Source organism: Lucilia sericata, unplaced genomic scaffold (genome assembly GCF_015586225.1).
Source record: "Lucilia sericata isolate MDLA Ls3-8-SP2 unplaced genomic scaffold, ASM1558622v1 Contig000177F_arrow, whole genome shotgun sequence".
Taxonomy (NCBI): domain Eukaryota; kingdom Metazoa; phylum Arthropoda; class Insecta; order Diptera; family Calliphoridae; genus Lucilia; species Lucilia sericata.
Window position 1 is genome coordinate 176,188 of NW_023994205.1, and position 22,880 is coordinate 199,067.

The following is a 22,880-nucleotide window of genomic DNA, read 5'->3' on the forward strand; positions in this document are numbered from 1 at the left end:
CCACATGCTCTACATTCGTCTGAATTCGCACGTCCAATTTTGTATAGATGTGCTCGTAATCCTGTGTGTCCACTTAGAATACGTACCATCATACTAACCTCAAACTTGCTCATTTTGAGAAGATTTCTCGTCTTGCTCTCATCAGGGTCACCCCATAGAATCTTTGTGGTTCTACCCACCGTTTCATTATTCCAAGAGGCCTTATGGGATTCTCTCATCCATATTTTTAATTCAGCTTTTGTTGCGTCGAATGGTTTTGCGTTTGTCAGGTTAACTACATCGAGCTCCCTTCCCTTTAAAGCTATTACATTTGCCCTTTCGTTGCCGATTACTCCCGAGTGGCCTGGTACCCATATGATGTGAACCTTACCTCTGGGAGAGTATTAAGTTAAAGCTTTCTTACAATCCAATACGGTCTTAGATTTAATTCTATCACCTGATATCGCACAAATTGCCTTCTGGCTGTCGGTAAATATATTAAGCCCTGTGGGCGCCATATTTATTCTAATCCAATTTACACATTCCGTTATTGCTCGTACTTCTGCCTGGAAGCTTGTGTTATGATTAGGTAAACGGTGGTATATTTCTGTTTCTGGGTCTTCAATATAGAACCCCAGACCCACTTTGTCCCCTAATTTAGAGCCATCCGTGTAGCAACGGATTCCTACTGGTATTTGCTCTAATGATCCGCTTGACCAAGACATTCTATCTGGGATTAGCGTTTCAAAGTTTCTGACATATTCAGTGTCTGGTATGCGATCAGGCACGTCCGATGAATGTGTATAACCTTCCAATGTGTCCAGTATACATTGATGACGTGTCCTATAACCGTTTTTGGCCAGTTCGCCTAAAGTAAAGAGCCGTTCGGCTGTAAGCGCCGCCTCATATCTTATATATGTTTCAATGGGTGGAATATCTAGCAACGTTTCCAGAGCCTTGGTTGAAGTAGTACACATGGCACCACTTATACCCAAGCAGCATGTACGCTGAACTCCCTGTAGTAGTTTGATATTACACTTTTTGTCCAAAGCAGTCCACCAGATTATTGAAGCATAAGCTAGAATTGGTCTAATTACACTTTTATAAAGCCAATTTGTCATAGTAGGACTAAGACCCCATTTCATGCCTATGGTTCTCCTACATATCGCCCAGCACCGATGTGCCTTGTTGATCCTATCCTCTATGTGGTGTCTCCATTTTAATTTCCGGTCAAGTATTACACCTAAGTACTTAACTTTGTCTGTCACCGGTATCTTCTTGCCCAAGAAGCAAGGTTCAGTATATGTAGAAATTTTTGTCTTTCTTGTGAAAAGACAGATTTCCGTCTTCGCCGGGTTAACATTGAGGCCTCTCGGTTGAGCCCAGCTCAAGGCCGTATTCAGAGCCTCCTCAGCTCTTCTACACAAGTAATTTGGATCCTTTCCCTTTAAAAGTATTACGACATCGTCTGCATAGCAGACAGGTCTAAGTCCTTTCTCGGTTAGGGTCCTTAGGAGGCTATTAATCGTGGTGACCCAGAGTAAAGGTGACAAAATGCCACCCTGTGGTATACCGCGAAATACCTTTTTCCTGATAGTTATATCGTACATCTCGCAGCTTATCCATCTGTTCCTTAGCATGTAGTTGATCCAGTTACGGAGCACCCGGTCAACATAAAACTGGTCTAGGGATTGGATAAGGGTATCAGTGTGCACGTTATTGAAAGCGCCTTCGATGTCAATGCATACTGCCAGTGTATACAGTTTGCTATCGAAAGATTCACCTATGTAGTGGACAACTTCATTTAAAGCGGTTTCCACCGATCGTCCCTTTACATAAGCATGCTGCTTATATTTAAGGTCATTGTATGGTATGCTGCTTTTAACCATGCTATCGACTATCCGTTCCAAGGTTTTAAGTAGGAAGGACGTAAGACTTATCGGTCGATAGGACTTAGGTGTCGCATAGCTAGGTTTCCCTGGTTTGGGTATAAATATTACCCTTGCATCCTGCCATTTAACTGGGTTATATGCCAATTTTAAGCATGCAGTGAATATCTGTGACAGATGTACGGAAACCAGTCCCGCCTCCATCTGCAAAAGTGCCGGGAAAATTCCATCCGGTCCTGCAACTTTATAGGGAGCAAAGCTCTTGATTGCCCCTTTCACCATGTCAGTTGTAATAACTATTTCCGTGTTACCCTCCCCTTCCTCCAATATCGGTTCATCTATGTTATTCGATATACCGGGTGGGAAATGAGAATCCATTAGGAGTTTCATTGTCTCCTCCATATCCTCAAGCCTCCTGCCCGTGTCATCGATCATAGATTCCGGTTGGACATGAGTTTTGGATAGGAATTTTTTTATCTTCGATACGTCATTTACGCTATCTACCTGTTCACAGAAAAGTTTCCAGGAGTCTCGTTTGGCTTTTCGAACGATTTTCTTATATTCACCAAGTTTATTACGATACTCATCCCAGTATACTGCGGTCTTTTTACGCCGTGCCCGGTTAAATAGTTTGCGAAGAGTCTTCCCAAGGTTCCGGATCTCCCCAGTTACCCAGGGTTTTTCCTGGGCAGATCTCCGCTCTCGCAGAGGGCAGCTGTCCTCGAACGATTCAACCAGGGCACTTGTGAACGTTTCCACTTTGGCATCTATATCCTCTTTATTTCGACATTGAAAAGTGTCCTGACCTAAACGGTTCTTTAGTAAGGTCCCGAACATTGTCCAATTAGTTTTAGACTTATTCCGAAACTTTATCGGCTTTGGTGGTGGCCTTAGTATTTTGAATCTTATGTACCGATGATCAGAAAAGGAGTGCTCGTCCGAAACTCTCCAATCCTGAATTTCGTTTATAAGCTCTTCTGAACATATAGTTATATCTAATACTTCTTCTCTGATTCTATTGACGAAGGTAGCTTTATTACCTAAGTTCAATGTTATCAAGTCTTTAGTATTAAAGAAATCCATGAGGGCTTGTCCCCTGCGATTGGTGTTTGTACTACCCCAAGCTACATGATGCGAGTTGGCATCACAACCTATTACAATTTTCTTATTTTTCCTTTGTGCCTCTTCAACCAATTTCATCAGATCCGACGTTGGTGGTAGTGTCGGAGAATCGAAAGGCAGGTAAATAGATGCAAGGAATATGTTGCCACGACCTTGCTTCAGCACCGTTGCATCCGATGTTGATAATCCTGTTGAGAGGAGAAAACATAAGTTCTTGTGACATAAGATACATGTTCTCGGGCGAGATCCTGTATCAGCGTAGAAAAGTTGGAAATTTACGTGATTTAATCCAGAAACCTTGTTGCGAATCGTCCAAGGTTCCTGGATTAAAGCTATATGTATTTTACCTGTGTTGATTTTAGCCATCAGAGCGTTGGTAGCTGTCTCGCTCCGATGGAGGTTTATTTGGATAACCTCAATCATGGTCATCCATTAAACTGTCTTCCAACGAGTTGGTGGTCACCTCCTCGCTCTTTGGATTTGACTCCTCCGGATAGCCTGAAGTGGCTATTAATGCAGTGAGTACTGTTGATGGCACTGCGGTGTCCTTATGAGGCATAGGAATAGCAATATTTTTAATAGACACATTCCCAATTCTGGAGAGCATTGCTGTTCTGTCTTCTGGCGGGTGAGTGATTTCCTCCTCGCTTTTAGGATTTGACTCCTCAACATTGCTAGTACTTGCTAATGATGCTTTGGGTACTGTCTTAGGTGTTTTAGTGTCCTTGTCGGGGCCGGTTTTGACAGCCCTTTCAATCGGCGCCTTCCCAATTTTGGAAAGGGCAACTACACTTTCTTCTGGCGAGTTAATGGTAAATTCCTCGATTTTAGGATTTGACTCCTCAACGTTATCAGTAGTGGATACTGATGCTGTGGTCTTAGGTTTTTTAGTGTCCTTTTCGAGGCTTGTTGTAACAGCCCTTCCAATCGGCACCTTCCCAATTTTGAATATGACAGATTTAGAGGCGAAGTAAGCCCTTCCTTTATTCTTGGCAAGACTAGCCATGGATTTCTGGTCGATACCTATTACAAATAAAGTTCCCTCAGGTTCTTCTTTCCTGTAAAAGACATCCCATTTTTCCACGGCCAGCTCAGCATTTTGACCTCCAAGAATTTCCAGTATACGTTCATTAGCCAGTTTACTGCCCCATCCTTTTATGTAGACAGTGGACTTTAGGAGCACCGGAAGCTCGCTCTTCTTTGCCAGTCCCAGCCTAGCGCCGTCCCAGGGAGGAGGGATACTTTCCACCAAGTTCTTTAGGGTGCTAACACATTGGTGAGATGCCAACCTCATCAACATCACGCCCATGCTGAACTCGCAGCTCTCGCTCTCTATTGGTTGTTTGCCCTTTGAAGCGATTGCATGGTCCACTATCTTATTGTTGACCAGGTCTTCTATTTTACTCTGTTGGTCTATTGGAATTTTGCCTGTCGGATTACCGGCATCGTAAACTGCATAGCAGAGATCGTCCCGGTGCCTACTTCTGGCAACTTTGGCGTAAGATGGCGGCTCTTTTCCTTTTCCTCCGTCTAGCTTCTCCTTCCTCGTTTTTCGGGGCTTCTTTTGAGATTCCCTTACCTTCGAGGTTGATTTCGCCGACGTGTTCGTCTTCGGAATATCTGGCTTGGCGTTGTCACCCTTACTCGCAGGATTCTCACTTGAGATTCCTTTGAGTGAAGTATGGCTTGGCTTCGACTGTGTATTAGAAGACGGGGAGCTCTTTTTCTTCTTAGGTTTATTCTCAGTTGTCAACTCCTCGGGAGACCTGATCCTTTTTGCCTCAGATCTTGTGAGAGAGTCCGATTTTTCCTTTGGAGTGTCGTGGGATTGACTAACTATGATTTCCTGAAGCATCTTTTTCAACTTCCTCCTCTGTGCTCCAGAAAGTCTTTTCTTAGTAATAGGTAGTTTAGCTATGCTATCACTCACCTCTTTCACCATTTGCTCTACTTCATCCTTTTTGGGATTTGCTATAATGGTATTATTTTTATTATCATCTGAGGATTCAGAGTCGGAACCCTCACCTATATTTAAAGGCTGAGGTAGCTTAGAGCTCTCTCCGAGTACATCCTTCTCTTTCACCCCTATATTTTTGCCAGCGGCATGCTGTACACTTGACGCATTGTCCGCCACGGAGGCCAAGGTACCCACCTCCGTAGTAGTATTCTGCTCACGATTGCAGGATGACGACGACACGTGACTCGCGAGTAGATCAACACTTGCCGCCGGTACTGGGTTATTTAGGCCCTGCACCGTAACTTTTATCTTTTCATTTTTATTTTCCATATTTGGTACCTGGTACCTGGTCGATACCTATTACAAATAAAGTTCCCTCAGGTTCTTCTTTCCTGTAAAAGACATCCCATTTTTCCACGGCCAGCTCAGCATTTTGACCTCCAAGAATTTCCAGTATACGTTCATTAGCCAGTTTACTGCCCCATCCTTTTATGTAGACAGTGGACTTTAGGAGCACCGGAAGCTCGCTCTTCTTTGCCAGTCCCAGCCTAGCGCCGTCCCAGGGAGGAGGGATACTTTCCACCAAGTTCTTTAGGGTGCTAACACATTGGTGAGATGCCAACCTCATCAACATCACGCCCATGCTGAACTCGCAGCTCTCGCTCTCTATTGGTTGTTTGCCCTTTGAAGCGATTGCATGGTCCACTATCTTATTGTTGACCAGGTCTTCTATTTTACTCTGTTGGTCTATTGGAATTTTGCCTGTCGGATTACCGGCATCGTAAACTGCATAGCAGAGATCGTCCCGGTGCCTACTTCTGGCAACTTTGGCGTAAGATGGCGGCTCTTTTCCTTTTCCTCCGTCTAGCTTCTCCTTCCTCGTTTTTCGGGGCTTCTTTTGAGATTCCCTTACCTTCGAGGTTGATTTCGCCGACGTGTTCGTCTTCGGAATATCTGGCTTGGCGTTGTCACCCTTACTCGCAGGATTCTCACTTGAGATTCCTTTGAGTGAAGTATGGCTTGGCTTCGACTGTGTATTAGAAGACGGGGAGCTCTTTTTCTTCTTAGGTTTATTCTCAGTTGTCAACTCCTCGGGAGACCTGATCCTTTTTGCCTCAGATCTTGTGAGAGAGTCCGATTTTTCCTTTGGAGTGTCGTGGGATTGACTAACTATGATTTCCTGAAGCATCTTTTTCAACTTCCTCCTCTGTGCTCCAGAAAGTCTTTTCTTAGTAATAGGTAGTTTAGCTATGCTATCACTCACCTCTTTCACCATTTGCTCTACTTCATCCTTTTTGGGATTTGCTATAATGGTATTATTTTTATTATCATCTGAGGATTCAGAGTCGGAACCCTCACCTATATTTAAAGGCTGAGGTAGCTTAGAGCTCTCTCCGAGTACATCCTTCTCTTTCACCCCTATATTTTTGCCAGCGGCATGCTGTACACTTGACGCATTGTCCGCCACGGAGGCCAAGGTACCCACCTCCGTAGTAGTATTCTGCTCACGATTGCAGGATGACGACGACACGTGACTCGCGAGTAGATCAACACTTGCCGCCGGTACTGGGTTATTTAGGCCCTGCACCGTAACTTTTATCTTTTCATTTTTATTTTCCATATTTGTTTTTTTTTTTTTTTTTTCCAGTTTTTTGGTCCGCGGGGAATATAATATTCCCAGGTGGTGGACAATCTGCCCTCCCTCAGCTTAAGTGAAATTAAAGCTGGGAGAGGACAGATGGTCCATCACCACCCCCTATCCGCCACCCGGGGACGCGCTCGGTAGGAAAAAATCTGGAAAACTCCCCCGAGAAAAAAAAAAAAAAAAACAGTGTGTATGAAAAAAAAAAACGCAGTTAGATAGCAAAAACTATGGTTTATGCTCTCCACTGGTTCTCATTCTCCGAGGTCGAAGGATATGGTCATAGTGACCACATCCCTCAAAGGATTTTTATATGAAGCTATTACATTTTCAAAAAATCTTATAAATTTCCACAAACTCAATTTGGAAAAACTGTAAACGCAGTTAGATAGCATAAATATTATTTATGCTCTCCTCTGGTTTTCAATTTCCGAGGTCGAAGGATATGGTCATAGTGATCACATCCCTCCAAGAGCTCATATATGAAAAAATTGCATTTTCGGAAAATCTTATAAATTTCCACAAAATAAATTTGGAAAAACTAAAAACGCAGTTAGATAGCATAAACTATTGGTTATGCTCCCCACTGGTTTTCATTCTCCGAGGTCGAAGGATATGGTCATAATGACCACATCCCTCCAAGAACTCATACATATATGAAAAAATAAAATTTTCAAAAAATCTTATAAATTTCCACAAACTCAATTTGGAAAAACTAAAAACGCAGTTAGATAGCATAAACTATGGGTTATGCTCTCCATTGGTTTACACTCTCCGAGGTCGAAGGATATGGTCACAGTGACCACATCCCTCCAAGAACTCATATATGAAAAAAATATTTTTTCAAAAATAGTGGTCACTGTAAGAACTCAGAATTTTTAAGAGTATAATTGATTGCCTGTATTTTTCACTGGGTTGCGTACTCCGAGATGCGAAAGTACACTGATCACATCTCTCATAAACTAATAATTTTACACTTATTTTCAAAAACTTTAAAAATTTTGTATTTGATAAAACTTCTGCATATTTCGATAGTTCGATGACTTTGTGTTTTGCATATTTTTAAGATAGAAGGGTTTATATTTGCCATATAACTTAATGAATTTCTTAAAGTGTTTTTATCTGCAATTTAAAATTATAATTTTAAGGATATATGTGCATTATTTTTACAATTATCAGGCCTGTCACAGAATTCCATTCCGATCGAAAGTGGAATTAATTCCGTATTTTACTTCTTCAGAATAAGTAAAACGAAATTTTTTTTCGGAATGAAACCACTTTTAGTTTTGAAAGTGGAATTGATGTTTTTAATTATTTAACATGAAAGAAAACTTATGAAACTTTAAATATAAACCATTTGAACACTGTTTTTCATTATTATATTGCACTTTATTTAAATGTTTGTATATTTTATTACAAAATTAGAAGTTTTTAAACAAAATTCAACAAAAATTGCTTTTAGGAATGTAGTATTGCCACAATTTTTTTTTTTGAGCAAACCACATTTTCTTCTATAGTAAATCTAAGAGTTTTATAGAATTTCACATACTGGCAACACAAAGCATAGACAAAACAAAACAAAAAGAAAAGTAATTTAAAATGTAAGATAAATTTAAAATTATTTTGAAAATGTTATTCATTTTTAATTCTTTAGGGGAAAACATAGAAATCCTGAACAGGAAAAGATTTTCCTCGATTTTATGGAGCAACATCAAGATATAGCCAAAGGGTATGTCAAGGGAGACCGAGTAACAAAAGAGGCACTATGGATAGAATTAACGGAAAAACTGAATTCCTCTGGGCCTCCTTCCAAGGATTGCAATGGTTGGAAAAAAACATGGGCTGATTGGAAGGTGTATGTGAAAAACAAATTGTGTGACAATAAAAAAGAAAACCAAAAAACTGGTGGTGGTCAATTCAACAAATACATATTATCGGATGTAGAGGAATCGGTAGCAAGGCTGACAGGAATTTATAGAGCTGTAGATGGCTTAGTTGGATCCAAAGATTTTGCTGAAACAGTTTTAGAAAATTTGTTGTGTGATTCTAATAAGGAAACTTCAACTGATTTAGACGTTATAGCACCTTCAACACCTCGGAGTGCTTTAGAAAATCAGGAACACGCAGACAAAAATACAACCATATCATCAAAGAAGCGACCTTGCCTAACACATCTCCTGACCCTAAACGTAAAAGACCACGAACTCCATGCAATCCTCATACACCATTAACACCAGATTTAAATAAACTTCTGGCAGAAGAAAACAATTACTTAAAATCTATAGTTAATTTAATGGAAGAACAACGCGATGAAATAAGATGCCAAAATCAAAAATTAGATAGGCTATGTAATATCTTGGAAAGTCATTTTACTGACAGAAAAATAAATGATAAGGAAACTCAAAAGCAGATAAAAGAGAAAAATGAATTGAAGTTAAAATTATTAGAAATAGAATCTTTAAAACTTGAAATAGAACGCAAAAAATCAATGCGTCAATAATTCCCTATAGCTTCTGAATTCTAAATGATCTCATATGATTGAAATCTTATTTTAAAGTACATATGGATTCCAAAAATGTTTCTTTAAATAGTATTTTTAATTTAATTTAAAATAATAATAATACTTGAATTGTTTTAAACACTGTTTTTAATTCAATTGAGCAGCAATATTGTTTCTTATTCGTTGGGCAACATTAAACATATCTCTACCAGATATCTCCTCTACATCTTCATCATAATTCTCGTCATTTTCGTTCGTCGTTATAATATCCTCATACTCTACGTTGTACTCTCTACAAATGTTATGTAAAGCACAGCACACATTTATTATCTTTACAACTTTTTGTGGAGTGTATTGCAATGTCCCAAGCAAGCACCTAAATCGGCTTTTCAATACCCCAATTGTTCGTTCTATAATATTGCGGGCTGATGCATGCTTTTGGTTAAATTTGTGCTCTAACGTTCCAATTGTTACGTTTTTGTATGGCGTGATTAAAAATGGCTCTAAACCATAGCCGGAATCTCCCAATAGCCATGAATTTTTATTTCCATTGGAATAATTATTCAGAAAAAAAGTTCGTGCTCTGCTCATATTCCAAATGAACGAATCATGGCAAGACCCAGGTCTGCATGCATCCACAGCACAGACTTTCATTTTGTAATCACATATCTTAAACAACATAATATTACTTATTAAGAAGAAAACTAATGAAAAATCTATCTTACGATCATAGCATTAACACTAAATGATCCTTTTCTGTTAAAAATAAAGATTCGTCTTCTGATGGCTTGTTCATTTTGACGTGCGTACCATCAATACATCCTATTACCCCTGGTACATGAAATTTATTAAAAAAATGAGCTTTTGAATTTTGTATTTCATCTGCTGACATTTGAAGCTTTATCCATTGTGGGCATATTATGTTCTCAGTTGCATTTATTACTCTCCACATTATTGTTGAAACTGTGCTCCTACCTAAACTGATATCCACATCTTTAGCTAGAAATGAATTATTGAACTGAAGAAGGTTTACCATAAAAAATATGAGATCAATACCTATAACGCCTTGAAATGCACCTGTAGCTAGAAACCTAAGTGTTGTGGACAACTGTATAATTACAGGAATTGTTGAACTTTGGAGATGTGGGCTCAATTTTTCCAAAACCATAATAAAAGCCTCCTTGCTGAGGCGGTAATAGCTAACAAATCTGATACAGGAATTAGTTTAATAAATTAAAGACTTTAAAATTGCTTACACTGCACTGGGATATGAAAGAGGATCTGAAGCATCCCTCAATATTTTCCGACGTAGTTTTTCAACAGATTCTTGACGTTCCTGAGCATTGATTGCTGCAACAATTGAAATTCCTGGCATTTTGAGATTTTTTTTATTTTCTTATTTTTGTATTTTAATTAAATTTTTTGTATTTTCTTTTCCCTGTTCTTTTACATTAATCATTGCCACACAAAAATCAAAAAGCCGACAACTTAAAATATTTAGGGATTTACAAATTCGATCGGAATCCAAAGAAGCAAAATAAATTCGATCGGAATAGTAACTACGGAATTGAACCATTCCTATCGGAATGTGTGACAGACCTGTATGTGTAAAAATCTGTACAAATATGTGAAAATACGCTTATTTCAAGTATTAAATACTTTTTTGTCGCATGCGATGTTTTTTTCTCTTACATGAAAAACGTATTTAACCCGGCATATTTATCTTCACTCACTTGAAATCTTTTGGTACATTCAAAACATTTCTGGGACGATTCTTTCATACTGATTTTTTAAGCAAAAATTTCAAGGATTCTGTATAAGAATGAATAAACTAAATAAATAATTATTTTCTGTCTCTGGTCAAAACACATTCAGAGTATTTTCTGTGAAGACTTTGATCAAATATGAATTGAAATCTATTATTAAATCAAATAATTGATGTTGGTTTTCATCTGAAGAACATATTAAAAATTTCATCGGGATACTAATATTTGTATTAAGAAAGTTCAAGTAACTTTCTGATGGTGATATTATATACAGTGGTGGAAAAAATAATAGAAACGACTTTATTTTCGGGTGAAAACTAAATTTTCTATATAAATTTACTATATATATTATATATTATATATAATACCCGTTAGAATTTGATGATTTGTATCTTAAATAAAAGGTATTTAGGTCTATTTTCCTGTGATAAATGGAGTTTGTAAGTTTTTTGCTCCATCGTATTTTATTGGTATTTAAAAAATATGGCATTGGAAAAAATAATAGAAACGATTCACAGTATTACACTGGGGACATAAGCTGAGATTTCTTAAACTACGTTTTGTACTTATTTTTAAAAATTTTAATTATAAATGAAATTCTTAATATAAAAGTATACTTTTTACTTTAATTTTTATGTTAACATTTGTTTTTTCGAAACTTCATTGACCATATGGATCCTGAAAACTGAATCAGAGTCCCGACTTTCAAGTTTTCTTAAATAAAAATTTCAGATATTGAAAGAAATGTCTTCTAATGGTTAAATTATCTACAAAATTAGTTTTTGAGAAGATTTCGAGAAGAAAAAGTTTTGAACCCACTTATAGATAAGGACAATCCACCGAATTTCGGGCCAAATTTCGAGCAATATTTCGCTATTTTGCAATTCGACCTGTTCTTGGTGGTTAAAAAGGAGCTTAAATATCAAAGTATATTGATGGACTTGTGAAATAATGCTAAAATAAGTTAAATTTAACACAAAAAGTTCACAAAACCTAAAAAATTTAAAAATTCAGTTCGAATTTTAGGTAGTCTACTGTACCGTAAGTTCAGATAAAATGCACCTTATTATATTAAAACATCAGAAAGAATATTCTTTGTAATTTTTTCCATAAAATAAACGTATTAGATTTTAGAAAAGGTAATGAAATAAAAAACATATTTTATTTCCTTCGGTTAAAAACATTCTATTTTATTTTTTGCAGTAGATCTTATTGGGTCTATACTAGTATTAATTCCCGAACAGTACTATACCTAAATTTAAAATTAATTTTCGAAATTTTTACATTTCTTGAAATTTTAGTTTTAAATTCATCTTGTTTTACCTGTCCATCAAGATACTTTGATATTTAAGCTCCATTTTAACCAAGAACGGGTTGAATTGCCAAAATGTGAAATATTGCTCAAAATTGGGGCCAAAAATCGGTGGATTATCGTTATCTATAAGCGGATTCAAAACATCTTCGGCTCGAAATCTTTTCAAGAACTAATTTTTTAAGTAATTTATCAATGTTAAGCAATTTCTTTCACTGTTTTAACTTTTTATTTAAGAAAATTTGAAAGTCGTGGCCCCAATTCAGCCGTCAGAGCTCATATGGTCAACCAGGCGTTGAAAAAAACACACGTTAACATAAAGAACCGAGGGAAACATTATATTTTGATATTGGGAATATAATTTTCAATTCAAATTTTTAAAAATAAATACAGAACGCAATTTAAGAAATCTCAGCTTATGTCCCCAGTGTAATACTGTGAATCGTTTCTATTATTTTTTCCAATGCCAATTTTTTTAAATACCAATAAAATACGATGGAGCAAAAAAAACTTACAAACACCATTTATAATAGGAAAGTAGACCAAAATACCTTTTATTTAAGATACAAATCATCAAATTCTAACGGGTACTTTTTGAGAAAATTTAGTTTCACCACTAAATAAAGTCGTTTCTATTACTTGTTCCACCACTGTACGAATTTGGTTGTACTTTGAAAAGAAACATAATTTAATATTTTTTGTGTGTGAAATGAACAATTAAATTTTTTATATTGTCTAGAGAGTCCTAAGGTATAATATCACACTCTTTAAAATTTGGAAAAATTACATTTACCTAAATTGATTTAAATTTTAAAAAAAAAGTTCATAAAATTGCCTCACAAAAGTATTCGAATTTTTCCTGTATTTCATATTTGACCATATTATACGAAACACAAAAATTATAATCGAGTGGTTTTTTGCTTAAAATTGTGTTAACGGCTTACTATCAACCGAAATTATATATTTTTGGCCCATTTGTTCCACAATTTTGCAGCATTTGTACCATCTTTTCATGTAATATCATTAAAATGGCGATTTTTTTTTATCATATTTGCAATTTTTTTCCTTCTTTTTTCAGAAATAAAACCAAACTTTAATATTGGGATTTAATAGACCCCTTGAGGTATCTAAAAATAATAATTTTTGTTATAAGGATCTGTACTTAAAGTTCCAAGATGTATTTTTGGTATCGTTCTTCTGTTTCTAATTGAATTGTATGGATCTTAAGTCCCTTTTCGTACCACTAGGGTCGATATTTTCCGACAAAGTTGGCTAGTATACATTCATGTACATATTAGCACTAATATATTTTAAATGTTCAATACATTATATCGGTATACAATTCCAAAACATGTCTTTACAAAACGTCATCCTATACAGTAGATTTCGGTTTTTACTATTCGCAACTTTACAATAAAACTGTAAGTCCAAAATTTTGGGTTTATTTTGATCATAGTAATCAATATTTAAACAGATATCGATATTTTTGAGTTATACCATAATGATATAGTGGCTTGCAGCCTGGAGGTCATTGGTATATAAAAATAATGATTCTACCATATTGAATGGTGTTTCTTTGAGGCATGTTTTGGAGTTGTACACTTCCACAATACATTGAAAACTTAAAATATATAAAAGCTGATATCTAAGAGAATATATACAAGAAAACTTTCCCTGAAAATTTTTGACCCTAGTATTATGAAAATGGACTTCAATATATTGAATATCCAATATATTGAATTAGCGACAGAATAATGATGTCAATAATATATCTTGGATCGTTTAAATACAGATTCTTGTAACAAAAAATACTATTTTTATATACTCCAAGGGGTCTATTAAATCCCAATATCAAATTTTGGTTTTATCTCTGGAAAAAAGAGAAAATATGATATTACATAAAAAGAGGGTACAAATCCCCAAAAATTGTGGACCAAATGTGCCAAAAATACTATATCATTTCGGTTGATAGTAACCCCTTAAAACAATTTAAAGCATAAAAACAATTCGATTCTAAAATTTGTGTTTCGTATAATATGATCAAATATGAAATACAGGAAAAATTCGTATACTTTTGTGAAGTAATATTATGGACTTTTTTAAAAAAAGCTAATTTGATTTAAGTAAATGTAAATTTTTCAAGTTTTAAAAAGCGTGATATCAAACCTAAGGACTGTGTAGACAATATAACAAATTAATTTATTTTTCTTTTTTTTTTTTTTTGCACACAAAATATGTTATTAAATTTGGTTTCTTTTCATAGTTTACCTTGACTTTCATAGTTACACTGCATATATATATATATATATATATATATATATATCCGTAGTATTTTGCGCACAATTTCGACACTAATTTTTATTCACAGGACTGTCCTGAGTTCGTTGTTAATTTTTGGAGCTGATAGATGATGGTTCCTACGGTATTTCCTCAGTATTTCTCTGTCGTCCTGTATTGACAGCAGTTTTGGACGACTTGATAATGGTAAATACTCGATGGAATTCTTTGTTCCATGCGTGTAATGACAAAATATATTGTCGATGGGAATATATCAAACATTTCCTATATGTATTTAATTGATCGGCCTTGATTATACAGATATAAATTAATTTTTTAATTTGTATTGATCAACTCTTTTTCTTTGAACTTTTTAAACGCTTACACAGGAAGGATTTACAACATAATTATGCAAATTTCCAAAAAATATAATGTTAAATATTCCATATAACCACTACCTGAATAATGGGTTAATTAATGGGCAATATAACACGTGTTCAGGGATTCTAAAAAAGTTCTTAGAAAAAATTCGAATATTTTTGCGCAGTACCTGAAATGACCCTTTTTGGGTTTTTTCCATTTTCTTGGAAACCATTAATGAGTTTTTATTACTTTTTTTCCTGTATTTCGTAAAAATAATATAAATTAATAAAATTTCATTAAAAATTTTTAAATAATATTATTATTTTAAAGTAGCATTATAAAATAACACAGTAATTCATAAAAAATAATAAATTCGAATATTTATGTGAGACACTGTACATATATACAGTGTCTCACATAAATATTCGAATTTATTATTTTTTATGAATTACTGTGTTATTTTATGATGCTACTTTAAAAATAATAAAATTTGTTAATGAAATTTTATTAATTTTTATTATTTTTACGAAATACAAGAAAAAAGTAATAAAAACTCATTACTGGTTTCCAAAAAATGGAAAAAACCCAAAAAGGGTAATTTCAGGTACTGCGCAAAAATATTCGAATTTTTTCTAAGAACTCTTTTAGAATACTTGAACACGTGTTATATTGCCCATTAATTAACCCATTATTCAGGTAGTGGTTATATGGAATATTTAACATTATATTTTTTGGAAATTTGCATAATTATGTTGTAAATCCTTCCTGTGTAAGCTCTTAAAATGTTCAAAGAAAAAGAGTTGATCAATTCAAATTAAAAAAATAATTTATATATGTATAGTCAAGGCCGATCAATTAAATACATATAGGAAATGTTTGATAGATTCCCATCGACAATATATTTTGTCATTCCACGCATGGAAAAAAGAATTCCATCAAGTATTTACCATTATCAAGTCGTCCAAAACTGCTGTCAATACAGGACGACATAGAGATACTGAGGAAATACCGAAGGAACCTTCATCTATCAGCTCCAAAAATTAACAACGAACTCAGGACAGTCCTGTGAATAAAAATTAGTGTCGAAATTGCGCGCAAAGTACTAGGGAGCAATAATATGCATGGTCATGTACCAAGGTGGAAACCGCTCATATCGAAGTTAATCGATGTTAAGTGTCTTGACTTGAAATAGACCCATAAGTAAGAATATTGGATTCTGGAAGGAGGTTATCATCGACGATGAGAACAAATATAATATTTTTGGCTCAGATGGTCGTCAAATGATATGGCGAAAGCTTGGAGATGCCTTGGAATAATCTAACTTAAAACCAACTGTAAAGGACCCAAGTTGCTCTGTCATATTTTGGGGTTCTGTGTCCGTCCAAGGTGTTGGACTGCTAACATTTATTATAGTAACCATAGACTAGAAGGTCCACTTGTCAATTTTAGACCAGAATTTGCATGCTAGTACCACCAAAATGGAGCTTTAACCCATTCAATTTATTTTTCAACAGAAAAACGTTCTAAAATACACGACCTGGTACGTGAAAATGTTGATCATTTACAACACTAAGTATCTTCTTTCATCAAATTTTCAATGGAGTTAATGTCTGGACTTAAACTCCATTGAAAATTTGTATATATTTGCAAGAACAACTTTATAATCACTCATTATCCTCCAAAACCACCATACGGTTGCTTTGCATGAAGAATGGGACATAATAACGCCAGAACTATTCCATAAATTGGTAGAAACGGTCCCACGTCGCTTGGAAGTTGTTTTTAAAAACAACGGCTACTATACGATATATTAATTTCATTTTAATCATTTATGTTTGCTTCATAATGCTAATATAAATATGATGTATACAAAAAATTCGAATACTTTTGTGAAACTATTTTTTGCACTTTTTGCTAAATTAGTTTAAGTAAATTATTTTTTTAACATTTTTTAAAATGTGATATATATACAGTGGACGTCCACTAGTACGAATTATATAGTTTCAGGCCCTTTCGTAATACCGAAAAATTCGTATTATTGAACAACACATTTTGTATGGTTAAATTCAAATAATACACATAAAATAGTGGATTTTATTTATTTTTGTTTTATTTTTCATGAAAAATTACATAACGGAACAAAATATAATAAATGTGTATTATTTTAAATAAATTTCTTGTACATAAACAGGCATAAAAGGGACATATTTACGTATATGAATTGTTGAAATGAGATATACATATGTAGAAGGTTTTAAATTTTAATGTTTTTAAAAAGATGTGTGCCAAAGACAATTTGCAATTTACATATGTGTTCTAAAATGTATTAAAATGTTCAGATTACATAAAACTTTTATTAGAAACTTGAATGGAATATACCACAATTCTCTAATTTATAATTTTCTCTTAAAAATTAAAATAGTTATCCTTAAACCCATTGTTTGGAATGTGGAGTCACACTACTTTCAAAATTAACAGTTCATACATACATAGGTATATAAATATCATTTTACTTATTAAAAATCCATCATTTAACATCGATGTTTATTACATTGTAAAATGATTCTTACGGCTTTTTCAATAACAGCGCTTTTGAGGCTTCAATATTGTTCTCATCAGAGTTATTGTCGGGAACTAACAAAATACTTTCCTCATTGGCGTTATCATCCAATTTAATTTCTTCTCTTGGGTCATCAAAATTCCAATAAAATAAATTAATAACACTAAATAATTGTTGATTTGTAAATATACATGCAGTAAATTGTGTGTATAGGATTTTTAAAAATACAAAACACTTGTAATAAATACAAAAAAAACTTCAAAATTACTGAGCTTAAGGTGAATGATACCAAAATAATAAGATAAAAACATAATAAAAACTTCATTCATACGTAAATAAAACCAAAATTCCCATAAAAAATGCGTTATTCGTACTATCGAACAGAAAAATTGTGACTTTATTCGTACTATAGAGTAGACAATGCAACAATTTTGCCATTCGTATTATTGGATATTCGTAATAAAGAGTATACGTACTATTGGACGTCCACTATATATATATATATATATATATATATCCACTATATATATATATATATATATATATATATAGTGTTTTGTATTTTTAAAAATCCTATACACACAATTTACTGCATGTATATTTACAAATCAACAATTATTTAGTGTTATTAATTTATTTTATTGGAATTTTGATGACCCAAGAGAAGAAATTAAATTGGATGATAACGCCAATGAGGAAAGTATTTTGTTAGTTCCCGACAATAACTCTGATGAGAACAATATTGAAGCCTCAAAAGCACTGTTATTGAAAAAGCCGTAAGAATCATTTTACAATGTAATAAACATCGATGTTAAATGATGGATTTTTTAATAAGTAAAATGATATTTATATACCTATGTATGTATGAACTGTTAATTTTGAAAGTAGTGTGACTCCACATTCCAAACAATGGGTTTAAGGATAACTATTTTAATTTTTAAGAGAAAATTATAAATTAGAGAATTGTGGTATATTCCATTCAAGTTTCTAATAAAAGTTTTATGTAATCTGAACATTTTAATACATTTTAGAACACATATGTAAATTGCAAATTGTCTTTGGCACACATCTTTTTAAAAACATTAAAATTTAAAACCTTCTACATATGTATATCTCATTTCAACAATTCATATACGTAAATATGTCCCTTTTATGCCTGTTTATGTACAAGAAATTTATTTAAAATAATACACATTTATTATATTTTGTTCCGTTATGTAATTTTTCATGAAAAATAAAACAAAAATAAATAAAATCCACTATTTTATGTGTATTATTTGAATTTAACCATACAAAATGTGTTGTTCAATAATACGAATTTTTCGGTATTACGAAAGGGCCTGAAACTATATAATTCGTACTAGTGGACGTCCACTGTATATATATCACATTTTAAAAAATGTTAAAAAAATAATTTACTTAAACTAATTTAGCAAAAAGTGCAAAAAATAGTTTCACAAAAGTATTCGAATTTTTTGTATACATCATATTTAGATTAGCATTATGAAGCAAACATAAATGATTAAAATGAAATTAATATATCGTATAGTAGCCGTTGTTTTTAAAAACAACTTCCAAGCGACGTGGGACCGTTTCTACCAATTTATGGAATAGTTCTGGCGTTATTATGTACCATTCTTCAAGCAAAGCAACCGTATGGTGGTTTGGAGGATAATGAGTGATTATAAAGTTGTTCTTGCAAATATATACAAATTTTCAATGGAGTTTAAGTCCAGACATTAACTCCATTGAAAAGGTGTTGGACTGCTAACATTTATTATAGTAACCATAGACTAGAAGGTCCACTTGTCAATTTTAGACCAGAATTTGCAGGCTAGTACCACCAAAATGGGTTAAAGCTCCATTTTGGTGGTACTAGCATGCAAATTCTGGTCTAAAATTAACAAGTGGACCTTCTAGTCTATGGTTACTATAATAAATGTTAGCAGTCCAACACCTTGGACGGACACAGAACCCCAAAATATGACAGAGCAACTTGGGTCCTTTACAGTTGGTTTTAAGTTAGATTATTCCAAGGCATCTCCAAGCTTTCGCCATATCATTTGACGACCATCTGAGCCAAAAATATTATATTTGTTCTCATCGTCGATGATAACCTCCTTCCAGAATCCAATATTCTTACTTATGGGTCTATTTCAAGTCAAGACACTTAACATCGATTAACTTCGATATGAGCGGTTTCCACCTTGGTACATGACCATGCATATTATTGCTCCCTAGTACTTTGCGCGCAATTTCGACACTAATTTTTATTCACAGGACTGTCCTGAGTTCGTTGTTAATTTTTGGAGCTGATAGATGAAGGTTCCTTCGGTATTTCCTCAGTATCTCTATGTCGTCCTATATTGACAGCAGTTTTGGACGACTTGATAATGGTAAATACTTGATGGAATTCTTTTTTCCATGCGTGGAATGACAAAATATATTGTCGATGGGAATCTATCAAACATTTCCTATATGTATTTAATTGATCGGCCTTGACTATACATATATAAATTATTTTTTTAATTTGAATTGATCAACTCTTTTTCTTTGAACATTTTAAGAGCTTACACAGGAAGGATTTACAACATAATTATGCAAATTTCCAAAAAATATAATGTTAAATATTCCATATAACCACTACCTGAATAATGGGTTAATTAATGGGCAATATAACACGTGTTCAAGTATTCTAAAAGAGTTCTTAGAAAAAATTCGAATATTTTTGCGCAGTACCTGAAATGACCCTTTTTGGGTTTTTTCCATTTTTTGGAAACCAGTAATGAGTTTTTATTACTTTTTTCTTGTATTTCGTAAAAATAATAAAAATTAATAAAATTTCATTAACAAATTTTATTATTTTTAAAGTAGCATCATAAAATAACACAGTAATTCATAAAAAATAATAAATTCGAATATTTATGTGAGACACTGTATATATGTACAGTGTCTCACATAAATATTCGAATTTATTATTTTTTATGAATTACTGTGTTATTTTATAATGCTACTTTAAAATAATAATATTATTTAAAATACAGGAAAAAAGTAATAAAAACTCATTAATGGTTTCCAAGAAAATGGAAAAAACCCAAAAAGGGTAATTTCAGGTACTGCGCAAAAATATTCGAATTTTTTCTAAGAACTTTTTTAGAATCCCTGAACACGTGTTATATTGCCCATTAATTAACCCATTATTCAGGTAGTGGTTATATGGAATATTTAACATTATATTTTTTGGAAATTTGCATAATTATGTTGTAAATCCTTCCTGTGTAAGCGTTTAAAAAGTTCAAAGAAAAAGAGTTGATCAATACAAATTAAAAAATTAATTTATATCTGTATAATCAAGGCCGATCAATTAAATACATATAGGAAATGTTTGATCTATTCCCATCGACAATATATTTTGTCATTACACGCATGGAACAAAGAATTCCATCGAGTATTTACCATTATCAAGTCGTCCAAAACTGCTGTCAATACAGGACGACAGAGAAATACTGAGGAAATACCGTAGGAACCATCATCTATCAGCTCCAAAAATTAACAACGAACTCAGGACAGTCCTGTGAATAAAAATTAGTGTCGAAATTGTGCGCAAAATACTACGGAGCAATAATTTGCATGGTCAAGTACCAAGGTGGAAACCGCTCATATCGAAGTTAATCGATGTTAAGTGTCTTGACTCCGAAAATAGACCCATAAGTAAGAATATTGGATTCTGGAAGAAGGTTATCTTCGACGATTAGAACAAATATAATATTTTTGGCTCAGATGGGCGTCAAATGATATGGCGAAAGCTTGGAGATGCCTTGGAATTATCTAATTTAAAACCAACTGTAAAGGACCCAAGTTGCTCAGCCATATTTTGGGGTTCTGTGTCTGTCCACGGTGTTGGACTGCTTAAATTTATTATTGTAATTATAGACTACAAGGTCCACTTGTCAATTTTAGAGCAGAATTTGCATGCTAATTTTCAATGGAGTTAATGTCTGGACTTAAACTCCATTGAAAATTTGTGGTTATATTTACAAGAACAACTTTTAAATCACTCATTATCCTCCAAAACCACCATACGGTTGCTTTGCATGAAGAATGGGACATAATAACGCCAGAACTATTCCATAAATTGGTAGAAACGGTCCCACGACGCTTGGATGTTGTTTTTAAAAACAAAGGCTACTATACAAAACATTAATTTCATTTTAATTATTTATTTTTACTTCATAATGCTAATCTAAATATGATTTATACAAAAAATTCGAATACTTTTGTGAAGCTATTTTTTATACTTTTTTAAAAAAGTTAAATTAGTTTAAGTAAATTATTTTTTTTTTTTTTAATTTTTAAAATGTGATATAAAATTTAAGAACTGTCTGGACAACATAATAAATTTATTTTATTATTTTTCCCACAAAATCTATTATAAAAAAATGTCTGTTTTCATAATACATTAAATTCGAATACTTATGAGAGACACTGTATATGTACATATGTATATAATTCAGTAGAAAACATTATTTCCAAATTTTAATAAATATTTTAATCTGTGCTTCTTTCATTTTATCCATCCACTTTTAATAAGGATTCTTTCACTTTACGAGTAAAATGTAAATGTTAGATATTACATACTTATATTAAGGTGACGATATTTGCATACGAACATCTCCAAACTTACATATTACAAAAGTTAGCCAATCCACAAAATTACACTATTACTATTGATTCTGCTTCAAATTTCTTAAGGCATTAGTTAATAAATCATTTTGAAAGCCTAAATTATTATAATCATTTTAACTTGAATGATGTTCATGGTGTTTTGTCAATAATTTTGTATTAAACATACCCCTTGACAATTTTAATTTTTTTTTGTCAGATGAAAACGAATTCACTATAAAAGTTAAATATACACAAATGTTTAGATTTATTTATATTTGCAGATTTTTTAATATTTATAATAATCAAGTATTATTTTCTGAAAAATATTTTCAATATCCTTTTGTACCTTAAATGTAAACAATACCCCAGTTTAATGTTTAGAAAAGTATAATTTTCTCGAAATATTTACGTCATTTTAATATGTATGATGTGTTTAGATGGTATAAGGTTATGGCAAATACGTTCGAAAATTTGGTAATGTAGAGATGCCAAACTGTAATATTACTTTATTGCACTCTAGATCAGGGATGGAAAACCGAAATTTTGATATTGTACTGAACCACCACTACTTTTTTAACTTTGTTAACATAATGGTACTTTTTTCAAAAACATTTTTGTGCCAAAAGAAACAAATTAAAGGTGGAATTACACAACGCGCGTTGTACGCGGTATCGCGTTATAGGCTCCTGTCAAAAAAAGTTGAAATAGTGTATTTTCATTTACACATTTCAGTTACACATTGTAGTTTGTAACGCGTCTGCCGCGAAAAGTTCAGCAACTTTCAACTTTTGACGCGTCGGCAGCTGATCAGGGTTGTATTTTGTTTTGTGTAGAATAAGAATAACTAA

The 22,880-nt window shown here is 33.4% G+C and overlaps 2 protein-coding genes across 6 annotated transcripts in view; both read right to left on the reverse strand.

Annotated features, from left to right (window-relative positions):
- The window catches only part of LOC119601601 (E3 ubiquitin-protein ligase MIB2), a 184,610-nt gene extending 162,130 nt beyond the window's left edge, over positions 1-22,480 (reverse strand). The window contains exons 1-2 of one of the 5 annotated variants that reach the window (XM_037952632.1): positions 22,379-22,399; positions 22,220-22,264 (exon numbers count right to left, since the gene is read on the reverse strand). The gene's annotated coding sequence lies outside the window, so the exon portion shown is untranslated. Of the gene's footprint in view, positions 1-22,051 lie in introns of all 5 variants that reach the window. The other 4 variants (XM_037952633.1, XM_037952629.1, XM_037952627.1 and 1 more) reach the window with 4 other exon arrangements.
- Positions 9,817-10,528, reverse strand: LOC119601603. The gene is made up of 3 exons (XM_037952635.1): positions 10,346-10,528; positions 10,146-10,297; positions 9,817-10,088 (listed from the first exon to the last, which is right to left on the reverse strand). Exons 1-3 carry the CDS (start codon positions 10,462-10,464, stop codon positions 9,817-9,819), a joined length of 543 nt encoding a protein of 180 aa, XP_037808563.1. The 5' UTR covers positions 10,465-10,528.
- Positions 22,481-22,880: the final 400 nt, after the last annotated feature.